General features: G+C 29.6%; 1 protein-coding gene across 2 annotated transcripts in view; it reads right to left on the minus strand.

Annotated features, from left to right (window-relative positions):
- The window catches only part of LOC126740883 (protein sprouty), a 142,497-nt gene that overhangs the window by 37,031 nt on the left and 92,921 nt on the right, over positions 1-12,545 (minus strand). The window contains exon 4 of one of the 2 annotated variants that reach the window (XM_050447048.1): positions 12,075-12,208. The exons of the other annotated variant lie outside the window; for it this stretch is intronic. Within the exon in view, the coding sequence (XP_050303005.1) occupies positions 12,075-12,156 (82 nt within the window). The 5' untranslated portion in view covers positions 12,157-12,208. The remainder of the gene's footprint in view (positions 1-12,074; positions 12,209-12,545) is intronic. 2 annotated transcript variants of the gene reach the window in all.

The raw sequence follows: 12,545 nt of genomic DNA on the forward strand, positions 1-12,545 counted from the left end.
TTATATTTGGGTTATTTCTATATAATTGTATTAAACTAAGAATTAAAACATCTAATTTTCTATGCTCAAAAAACTTAATATTTTATAAAGGATTTAAAAAGAGTGATCGAAAAATGTGATTCATTCATCAAGTTTCTCCTTCTGTAGTTTGGTTTTTATACATATCTCACTAAGGAATTATATCTTTTAAATATGTTGCCAAGAAAGCCAAAATTAATTTAATTCTGCATCGTACAGATATTAGGAGTCACCACCCTGTATATTTTTTGTGATCATCGAGTCAATATGTACTCATACAAAAAAATTATAGAATTACTATAAATTAAAAAAACAGCTATTTTCGACTGACGTGACTAAAATTAATTTTTATTCACCCACCTGCCCATAATTTAAATTGAAAGTGTAAGCCAATAAATATGTTAAAAGTGAAAGACCTTATTAATCTTTAAATTATCTTAAATATTAAAATAAAGCAATATCATAAATCTCCCATTAGTTTATATAGTAGTCATGCCTAGAAAAGATGAAGATGTCCATCCATTATTCATTTATAATTATATAATAAAATTTGAGAAGCACAATTTAATTGACAGTTTTGCTATACAAAATTACATGTGTTTATTTTTTTTCTTTTTTTACTGTATATGAAAAACTTGACTGTATTTTTCTGACTTTCTTACTAGCGTTTATTTGATTAATAATGATGAAGTTTTAGCATTTTATGCGACTTCGTAAGAGGCATTTATTAGTTATTTATTTAAAATTAAATTATTCAGAACGTTGCATAATTTAAATGGATACGCCATTTTCTTTCTCTTTTAAGTCTTCTCAAATTTCTTAGATACTTTATTATATAACTTTTTTGTGCAAAATATAGAATAGAATAAAAGAGCCCCAGTTTGCAATTACGATATTTAGTATGGATAGGATTTTTATGATAATTTATAAGTAATTTATCATTATTTACAAAAAACACAAAAAAAAATTTATATAAAGTTGTTATAAAAATTGTTAATCAAAAACAAGTTTTCAAGTCACTTTTAATATATTTACTTTACGATTAATACTATTTTTTTTACAAAGAATTAGTTTTTTCCAATAAAGATTGTTTTTTTAGAAAAAGAGGAGTATCCAAAAAGTAAAAATATGATATTTGACATACACTTACTTCGACTAAAGTTATTGTTAATACGTTCATTAAAAAAATTTATACAAATTGGAAGTTGAACAAATTGTTACTAAAATGAATTTAAATTTTTAATTCTTTTCTCTAATACACATTTCAGAAATAAAATGGTTTAATATATTGATCGTTTAATTTCAATTTTGTAAGATATTTCCAATATATTAGTTATCTATTTCCGCATTTGTTTTTTATTATCTAAAACCAAAATGTTGTATCACCAACAAATTGCACATATTTTTAACAATTCAAACTATAAGAAAAGTCATTTTAATACATTCTGACATATACAGTGTGGCTCTTAATTTGTCCCCCTCTTTTATGTTTTAAATGCGTTTATATAAAAATTTGAAATTTAGCACACATCATTAGCAACTTAAATACTACTTTTTATTCTCTAGCTCATTTTGCAAAACTTCAAAATGGCGGCGCGATGCCATTTTGAAAAATAAAATTGAATAGAACGCATAGATTATATATATCTATACAGGGTGTCCGGAAATTACGCTTCAGGATTTCAGTGGGCGATTGTACTTGAAAAATTAATGCAACAAACTTCTATACAATTTCTTCGAAAACTCAAAATTAAGAAAGATACAAGGTGTAAACATTTTTTTTTCTAGTGTACTGATTTTTGCCAATTTTAATAATTTTAAAATCATTAAGATTGAAAATTAGATGAATAATAATAATAATAATAATAATAATAATAATAATAATAATAATAATAATAATAATCGCATTGTAATGCAGAACTACGCGACATGCATTATTATTATAATGCAGCTGGGGGAAATGCAGTAAGAGCACAACATTTGTACAGAGAAGCATTTCCGAATAGAAGAATAGCACAATTACAAATTCTTAGCACTATCCATCAGAGACTGGGAGAATTTAAGCATTTAAAATTAGTCAACAAGATTTGGGCCGTCCACGAAGAGCTCGAACTCGAATTCCGTGTTTTGAATAAAATTGAGGATAACACTACTCTTAGCGTAAGATCTATTGCAACTCAGGACAATATTTCGAAAAATGCTCATGTTCATAAAAATTTACAAGAGCAACTCCTACATCAATTTCAATATCAAAAGGTTCAAGCTTTAAACCCTGAAGATCCAGTGGGGCTCGACTTAATTTTTGTAGGACCATTAGAAACCTTCATAATCGTAAATAAAATTTCATACGTTTTATTCTCTTCACCGATAAAGCTGGCTTTGGACCTAATGGTTTAATAAACCTTCATAATGAACATTATTGGTGCGACGAAAACCCTCATATAGTTATAGAATAACGTTTTCAGAATAAATTTTCCCTCAAGGTGTGGGCCGGTATTGTCGACGATTATTTAATACGGCCATATTTTTTCCCGCAAATGCTAAATGGTGTGGTCTACTTAATCTTTTTAAAAAATTAGCTGCTCAATCTACTAGATGATGTTCCTCTTCAAATAAGGCGTCAAATGTGGCTGCTTCGAGACAGCGCTTTACCCCATTTCAATGGACAGTATAGAGAGAACATCAAAATTTTCCTGAAAAATAGATTTGTGCAATGGCCTCCCAGATCGCCAGATCTAAACGCTATGGAATTTTTCTTTTGGGGTTACCTAAAATCTCTCGTTTACAAGGTTCTTATAAATAACCGTAAATAGCTAAGATAACAGATTATTGACAATTGTGAAATAATTAAACAGAAAGGATGCATATTCTCTAAGATTCTTTAGAACTTCCAAAGAAGAATTAATTTATGTATTGAAATGAAAAGGCAACATTTCGAATTTTTTTTATGAAAGTATTGCTTTAAAATTAAATTAGGTGTGTTATTGTAAATAGTAATTTTTTTTAACAAATTACCGTCTAACAATGTATATTTTTAAGGATTGCTGTGTTAATTTTAAAAATACGAATTTTCAATTATTAAAGGTACGGTTAATGTTTAAAGTCGTTTTTCTCGGAAACCGTTAATTCTACGATGATGCAACAAGAGCACCTTTTTAAAAGATATTTTGATGCTCTTTGACACTAATTTGACAATCAAATTTATAAAAAGATTAAAACAAAAAAGTTATTTCCCTAAGATGAAGGACAGCTGAAGACTTTTGTCATTGACAACTAGCGTCAAATTAATAAGGGTAAATACAAAGAGATACTAGCATGCTTGCAAAATTTGGCAAAAATCAGTACACTAGAAAAAAAGTTATTAAAAAAAAATTAGAAAAAATTTTTTTACCCTGTATTTTCCTTAATTTTTATTTTTTCGAAAAAATTATAGAGAAGTTTGTTACATTAATTTTCCATGTAGAATTGTCCATCGAAATCTATCTATATATGATGACATTTACTATTTTTATTATTGCTTTAAAACCCAGGTATTAAAAATTCTGTATTTTAACATATTAAGGCATAACTTAATAGGATATGACAGTCAGCTTCTTATATGTTCTACGAAATGAATTATGGTACATTGCTGGTCATTTACTATATTTAGGAGGTATCTGGGTACACCCAAAAATCTATAAAATGAGTCTTAACTAATTTCAATTAATAAGTACCTCGTAATTTGTAATAATATACATAAATGGTGGCCTAAATCGCGTCCTCCGTTCCCGGGCAAAATCAATACGATAAAACGCGTGAGCGGGTCAAATCGGACCGAAACGAAACAGCCCGGCATTATTTTATCGGTCGTGCCTAGGAAAGTCGCTTTCGCTTCGACTGACAATATTCCCTGACAAACGGAAGTGGAAATGTGGCAACGTAGTGCTCGACCGACTAGCCGAGGCGGTTTTTATGAATGGGGCCGCCATCATGAATGAATGGAAGTGATGCGGGGCGAGGGGGCGGCAAAGGAACGGTGACGCGCGGGCGGCGTGCATTCAAGGAAGCCAGTGGCGCGGTGGTGGGAGGGGCGGCGCCGTTCATTCAAGCAAATTGTGAATTAACGGCGATCCTTGGGTTTATCTCGCGAAATTTCGGTGTTGGTCGATGATTTTATCTGGTTTTGGTGGGACGTGTGCATGTACGTGCGGGGAGAAAACATTTGTAATTTCTCCATGTGGAACACATGTATGAAGCTTCTATCAAATCAGTGAAAATCAAAATCGTATGTCGGCCATCTTGCTTGGCAAAATTGAGAGGAGCTGACAGAAATGACGTTGTGGACATTGACTGATAGAACATCATTTGTCATATCATTCGAGTGTGTTTTTCATTTCAATGAATGCTGGTAGCATGGGTGGGATTGTTTTAAGGATGCTATTTTCAAGCAACAACTTTTTTTACTAAAAAGTTATTTTTCAATATCGGGAGTAATGTTTTAACTGATTTGCTGCAATTCCAGGTATCCGGTAAGAAAATGTGATGTTATTTATTACTGTTATTTTTTTTGTATTGTCAATATAGTCTGTAATAAAATCAAATTCATAGGTAGGATATAGGTAGGACATAGGTATAGAGACTAAGAGAGCTGAGTATCTAGAAAAGATCAGAGTGAATGTTTTTGTTATTACTTGTAAGTTTAATTGTTATTTTCTGTAGGCATTTGTCTTTCAACTAAGTTTTTTTAATATAATAGAATAAGAACTTTTTAGTTTTTAAAATATGTTTAATTTAAGGAAACAAAAAGAAGTGAATATTGAACAAAGATAATTCATTCAGCAGTGAAATTTATAATTCTTTTTTACAAAGAAGATTATTATAAATTTTTTATAGAATATTTAATTTAGGTGTAGTTATTTAATAGTTTTTGTATGTGTTTGTGTGTATTTTTGTATATATTTTTTTGCCCTTTCTGTCTGCGTCTGGCATGTTTTATTTTTAAATTATTTTTAGTAATATAGATTATATATTTTTTTACTTGTATAGGTTTACTACACGGATATTAGTACTTATGTTGTTAGTCTTAAGTATTATTAGAAAACATTACCTTAATTGTCTGCTAGCTGAACTATGTACTTCACAAAATGTTCTTTTTTTCTTTGTGTTACAATGTGGAAGACTAGAATCTGCACTGTATTAATTTGAATTTGTCGGCTTTTATTTGCATATAAAGTTTTACATTTTAGTTCTAAATATTTTATGTATTGTATTTTTGCAAATAAAAAAATATTTATAATTAATATATTATTATCCTCTATAGAATCTGTCTATGTTAGTAAAAAATAGGGATATAATTAGCCAAACTAATGGAAATGTCTTTACATGTATGAGAAGAAAATAATACAAAAATCTTGACAATATATTCTATTCTGTCTGGGTTGCCATAGTTTACTGCCAACAAAATACTTTTAAACATTTTTAGGTTAATTCTAATTTATATATCTGTTATAATGAATATTATGTATATAATTTTAAGTAATTATTTTTCAAAAATATTAAATAATAAATGTATTAAAAAAAATCTTTGTTTTATTTCCATTTTGAAATTGGTGATATGTTGTACACTATTGTTCACTGACTATTGCAGTACATTACCTCATTTAGATATGTAAAATAAAGCTAAAGAGTTTTATTTTATCCTGATTCATATCTAATGCTAACACTCAGTCAAAACGTAATCTTTTTGATTTGGTTGTTTGCTTGATTAAATAATAAAATTATAAGATTTCCTATTAAACGAAATTTAAAATTTCCCGCCCTAATTTGACCACGCCTTTCTACCATTTTAACTGGTCCAATAAGGTACGTGAAACTGTCAAGTTAGTTACAAAAGTTTCCATTGCCAAGCGAGACGCTAGCAGATTTGTCAGAACAATTTCGATCAGTTTATATGCAACCAGCACTTCTCTATATGTTCGTATTTTGTGATGTGGAATAACATTAAATTCTTTTAAAAAACTTTAAATTACAGGCTGGAGCTTTTTTATCACTAACCAAAACTCTTTATTTTATTCTTGACACGTGTTTCGCTAACTATGATAGGATTAAAAGAGAGAAAAATTTTGATTTAAGTATCACACCCCATTTAGCACAGGACATCTTCATATCACACCGGTGATTTTAATGTTGACTTTCTTAAACCCCTTAAACTATTCGTCTAAGTCAAGTTGTCTTATAAACATATTAGTAATTAAATAATTGCAGAACCTATCCGATTTTACTTGCTTGATTAATTCTTGTAGCCTATGAGACATGATAATAACCAGTAGAGTGCTCTCCGTTAAAAGTTCAACACAATTCCACTTTTAAGTGTGATTATTGTCTTATTTATGATATTTTTAATCTTCGTACAGCAAAAACTAAAGCCAAGTATTTTAAATCTTGAGACTACAATAATATTTCTAATAATCGAGGTGCCTTTGCCTTTTACCATGTCATACCTTTACTCCATGGTTAAGCGATATTATTAAACTACTTATAAAACTAAGAGACAAAGCACATAAGAAATATTTTAAAACTTAAAGTGGTAATTGTCCCCAGAACTATCGTAATTTAAAAAAATTTTACTCAACACGTTATCATACGTGAGAAAAATACCTATTTTGGGAAAGGCCTTTTGGGATACAGTGAAAAACTTAAATAATATACGAAGACAAAATTATTACAACATGCAGCATAATTTGCAGCAAATATACTCAATGACTTTTTTGCTACTTCTAATAAATTGAATGACACTACTTGCGAAGAAAAAAAATCCTTTTATCAAAATAGCGAAGCTTTCAATTTCCCCAATTTACTAAATTTTAATCTTATAGGTGAGATTGCTTTAAAAGATAGTATAGCTTCAATTGACACTAATTCAGTAGGCTATGATAAATTATTAATAAGAGATGTAATAACTTGTTTCTATAATAAACCTCTTTTCAATATTACTAATTCCTGTATTTGAAAAAAATAATTTACAGGTTTATGGAAATGAGCTATTATTAAACCATTTGCAAAAGTCGTAAACTCCAAAGAAGTTTACGCCTTATTAGTATTTTACTTGTTTTATCTAAGGTTCTAGAGAGACACATGTATAATCAAATAATCGCTTTATTTTCGAATTTTTATAAAATTATACTTGATTGTTAATTCGGGTTTGGAAAACAGTTTAGTACAACCACTTGTCTTGTAGATCTTATAAATATCAGGCACTATAAAGAACAAAAACAATTAGCAACTCTATGTTTACTCGATTCTAGTAATGCATTTCATATTCTAAATCATAATATGCTGCTAGCTTAATTAAATTTCTTAGATCTTTTTAATACTACAGTTGCTTTTCTAAAATCCTATCTGACCAGCAGGCTTCAATGCGTGAAACTCATACTCGCCTCTTATACGAGGGCGGGTCAATAAGTCCGTGACTTTTTAAATTTCCCGCCCTTTAATGGAAATGGCAACTCTGCGCCTGTCAGTTGACGCCTGTCAAAGTTTGAGCTGCGTCATTTAGTTTGTGTTTGACAGCTGTTGATAGCAGACTACCACTCGTTTTGAGAAGAAAATGGAAAAAAGTGAATTGCGTGTGCTCATTAAGCATTATTTTTTACGGAAAAAACCATCACTCAAACCAAGGCTAAGCTTGATAAATATTATAGGGACTCTGCACCATCCATTTCCATGGGAAAGAAGTGGTTTACTGAATTTCGATGTGGCCGTACAAGCACGGAAGATGCCGAACGTTCTGGACGCCCAGTCGAGGTCTCTACATCCAAAACAATCGAAAAAATTCACGATATGGTTTTAGACGATCGGAGATTGAAAGTGAGAGAGATTGTGGAAGCCATAGGCATCTCACATGGTTCAGTAGTTTCAATTTTGAATGATCATTTGGGTATGAGAAAGCTTTCCGCAAAATGGGTGCCGCGTTTGCTTACAATCGACCACAAACGCAACCGTGTGACAATTTCCCAGAAGTGTTTGGCGTTATTCAACCCCAATATGGACGAATTTTTGCGTCGTTTCGTCACCGTGGACGAAACGTGGATCCACCACAACACGCCGGAGACCAAACAGCAGTCAAAACAGTGGATTTCACGGGGTGAATCAGCGTCCAAGAATGCAAAGGTGGGATTGTCACCCATTAAATTCACGGCGACCGTTTTTTGGGATGCACGCAGTATAATCCATATTGACTATCTTCAAAAGGGGAAAACAATCAATGGAGAATATTGTACCAACTTATTGGATAGATTCAATGAGGAACTGAAAGAAAAAAACCACATTTGGCAAAAAAAAAGTTCTTTTCCACCAGGACAATGCAAGGGTCCACACATGTGCAGTTTCCATGGCAAAAATCCATGAATTAGGTTACGAATTACTTCCTCATCCACCCTATTCTCCAGATTTAGCCCCCAGTGACTATTTTCTATTCTTAAACTTAAAGAAATGGCTCGGCGGAAAAAAATTTGACTCCAACGACAAAATCATCTCTCAAACAAATGCCTATTTTGATGACCTCGACAAATCATATTTTTCCGAAGGGATAAATAAATTGGAGAAACGTTGGACTAAGTGTATAGAACTCAAAGGAGACTATGTTGAAAAATAAAATAACTTTTTATATAAAAACCTGTCTTTTATCCAAAAAGTCACGGTCTTATTGACCCGCCCCCGTATTTAAAATCTAAATTTATTTCTGTTACTACTAAGGTACCTCAGGAATCTCTATTAGGACCCTTATTATGGTCATTATAGGTAGCTGATACGAAAAAAATATAACTCATAGAAAACTATATACGTAGTAAAAAATTTCAAATATATGGTAAGGCTCATAATTTAAAACTAAGCTCTTTAAAATAATGTCTTTTATTTCTAGGATCCAATAGAACATAGAACAGGTTTCTCAAAACTGTGTGGTTAAAATAGATAATACAGTGGTACCTGTGGTTAATGAAGCAAATAGTTTGAGTATTATTTTTGATAATACTTTGTCCCTTTTAGCCCACATACACATAAAAATGCCAGTGCTTTCATGCACTTAAAACATTTAAATAATCTAAAGCGTCACTTACCGACTAAAACCAAGTATTTTTTATGCAACTCTTTAATATTATCATTGTTCGATTTTAGTGATGTAATCTACAATAACGCAATTACATCTGCAATTCAAATCTTCTATCAAAAAGTGCAAAATTCCTAAATGCGTTTTTCCATTAACATATGCTACAGAGGTCTCTTTTATAATGCAGAATTTTAAAGATAGAAAAGAAAGATAGAAGAAAGAAAAACACATAGAATAGAGTGAAACATTCTCATTCTGATTTGTGGGTTTAAAATGTGCTATAATACATTTTATCAAACTTTATAACAAAAGGCAGACTAAACTTTTTATGTTAAAGACTCAATGCTATCGGTCCAATTGTCATTTTCGTTGGCTACATTTATATATTTATTATAATTTCTTTTCGTACAGCCTTGTAGGTTGACACATGTGGCAAATTAACTTCTTTGAATTTGAATTAATAATAAACAGAAAAATTGAATAAAATATACTTGGCATATGAATTTGAAAAAAAAAATGTGACACAAAATACAAATAATTGCCAATCAGCCAGCTATGTCTTTTCCAATAAAAAGTCCAATCAGGTCTTAACTGTAAAGTTTTTATATTTATCCAATACGACAAAAGATATTTTCCATATTGGATACGTTTATTTAAGGCATTTGAGGTTTATTATATCATTAAAAATTTGAATACGTTTGCTCTAAATCCATACTTTTACCTCCTTTTTAAATTTATTTATACTTTCGATTTCGCTTATCTAACCAGACATTTTATTATACAATCTTAGAGAACGATACTATAGTGCACGTTATCCATGTATTTTCAACGCCATAGTTTCTATTTCTTGTATTTATTTTTATATAAGATTTTTAATATCTCGAAGCAGTACAGTTGATGTTTATCTAATAGCTGCCTTTCAAATATTAAACTATTAGTTAGGTAATTATTTTTTTTTACCATAAATGACTTTAATTATCCATTTTTGAACCATGGGTAAAGTTATTTATGCACTTCCCCTCATCTGATCAATCCATATGTTAAATTTAGTTTTAAACCCTCTAATCTTAGTTGTAATAGCTCTAATATAAACATCTCAATTTAACTGACTATCTATGTGACCACCTAGATACCCTTAGTTTTAGGAATTTTCTGTCGCCCAATTTTATAATATCTGGCAATAACAATTTTGACTTGTAAGAGTGGAATCAAAAATACAATAAAATATACGTTTACATCACTGAAACATCTATTCATAAAAATTGATATATCCATAATTAAAATAATTATTTAAGTTATTTTCTGTCTCTTGCAGATCTGATTTAATTTACCTCATTGTAATAAGAAACTAATTATTTTTATTAATATTAGAAAATATAAGACTCAATGTCTCATATATGTAGTATGTGTGTTTCTGGCATAGATTATTTTAATAATCTGGGAGATCTTATTGGGCTGTTTTTAATATATTTAAATATGCATGTTTTATTCATATTATATATTGTCTGAACCAGAAGTCTTTCATACAAAGCATAATTTTTCAAGGAATAATTAAATTATACTTAAAAGGGTTTTATTTCACTAAATGGTTTTTATTATCCAGCAATGTTATGTAATATTTAAAAAATTTACGAGCCCTAAGAATATTCTAATGGAATAATAAGATCCAATATTTATTATTCTATCACATCAACGTTCTAAGATAAACGCAATTTTATAAAATAGAGTCCAGTCCTTCGAAATGCATATTGCAACAACAAGGTTTTTATTTGTTTGTGTACATTTTTAGCTATAACTTAAGAGCCTATTACAAAGCCTAAAACAAGTTAAGATGAATTCCTGAAGATATAATTCTGAGTTAAGACTTTGGAAAGTGAAAGAAGTAAAAGATAACAAGTATTTATATGATTTAACATTTTTAATTTACAAACTTTGCCTCCACCGGATCAGAATAATTTACGACCTTTAATGGTCTACTGCATCACATCTCTTTTTAAAAAATATATCTAATAACCAATAATAATAAACTATATTTTATTAGCAAATTATGATGTTTTAACCTTTTTAATAAAACACGTGTAATAATATGCTGGAATACTATTAATTCTGAAAAATCTCTTCGTTTATGCTATAATAATAAATGCATAACTTAAACGGATATGACTTATCGTTTTACTAAATCTTATCGATAATTTCTATGATATTTTGTTTATCGTATCCATTTAAGTTATGCCTAGAAATGATATATGAAGGTTATAAAATACACATAATAGAAATATGAAAAAAACTAATATTTTAATTACTTGATAACTTAATAACTTGATAGTTATATTTTAACTACTTAATATTTTAATTTCTTAAAATAAGTTTTTTATATTATATTTAATCGATCTTTTACTATCTTTTATTATTTTATTATAAATATGTAAGACAACAGGTAATCTTAAAAATGTATATTTGTTGATCACAATTCCAATTGATCTAAAATATTAAGTCAGAAGTAGTATTTTTCTGGGAAGAGAAAGAATTCTAATTAAGATTTCACATTACAAATATTTTTTTTTTCACATTCACCGGAGTTTCAAATTTCGGAACATTTTCTCTGTTTTATTTAAATACTTTGTAATGTAGAAATCCAAACTGACTCACCATTTCTAATTAGCGTATATTAGTCTATTTTCCTTGACAAATTTATGCACGCCGGTCTTCATATTAATAACGAAAATACATAATTATTTTAATAGTACAAAATCCATATATTGATACTAGTCATTCACTACACCGATAAATATTAGCCTGCAACTATTCATTGGTTTAACGTACAGCATTCCTCTATTCACCTAACTAGAAAATTACGTATTTTTATGTACGAATGTCCATTGTATTAATATTAATGTTTATTAATTCAACCTACTAGAAAACCTTAATTACCGATTAAATCACATTTATTTCTGATTAAAAACCAACTTACTATGACTCTGTTGCACTCTCTCGGTAGTTTCAGCATCCTCACATTCACTCTCACACGTATTTTCCAACTTACGGTACTTCATTTTTTACCACCGGCCAAGCGAAGTTCCGTCATCAAGGTTCGTTCCAAATAAACTAAACCAAAAATTTCTATTTAGTGATATTAGGACACTTTGTTTATTTATCAAATAGCCATTAGCTAAACAGTATTTAATTACCGATGCTGGTAGGGTAACACCGGTAGCCAAATATGAAGTACCCGATTACGTTAAGCCGATGTTAACGAGCACGAATAAAATTATTATTCAAGGAGCAAATAATTACGAAGACACCTTGAAAACTGTATTGAAAAGGATAACGTGGTTTAATCGTTTCAGTTTTAGTGAGTAAGGTTTTTGTTTATTTATAAATAAAATACTGTTATTGATTAGCTTTAATTAATTGCTAGTGCTATAATTTGTTAGCGAAATTT

Source organism: Anthonomus grandis, chromosome 10 (assembly GCF_022605725.1).
Source record: "Anthonomus grandis grandis chromosome 10, icAntGran1.3, whole genome shotgun sequence".
Lineage (NCBI taxonomy): Eukaryota > Metazoa > Arthropoda > Insecta > Coleoptera > Curculionidae > Anthonomus > Anthonomus grandis.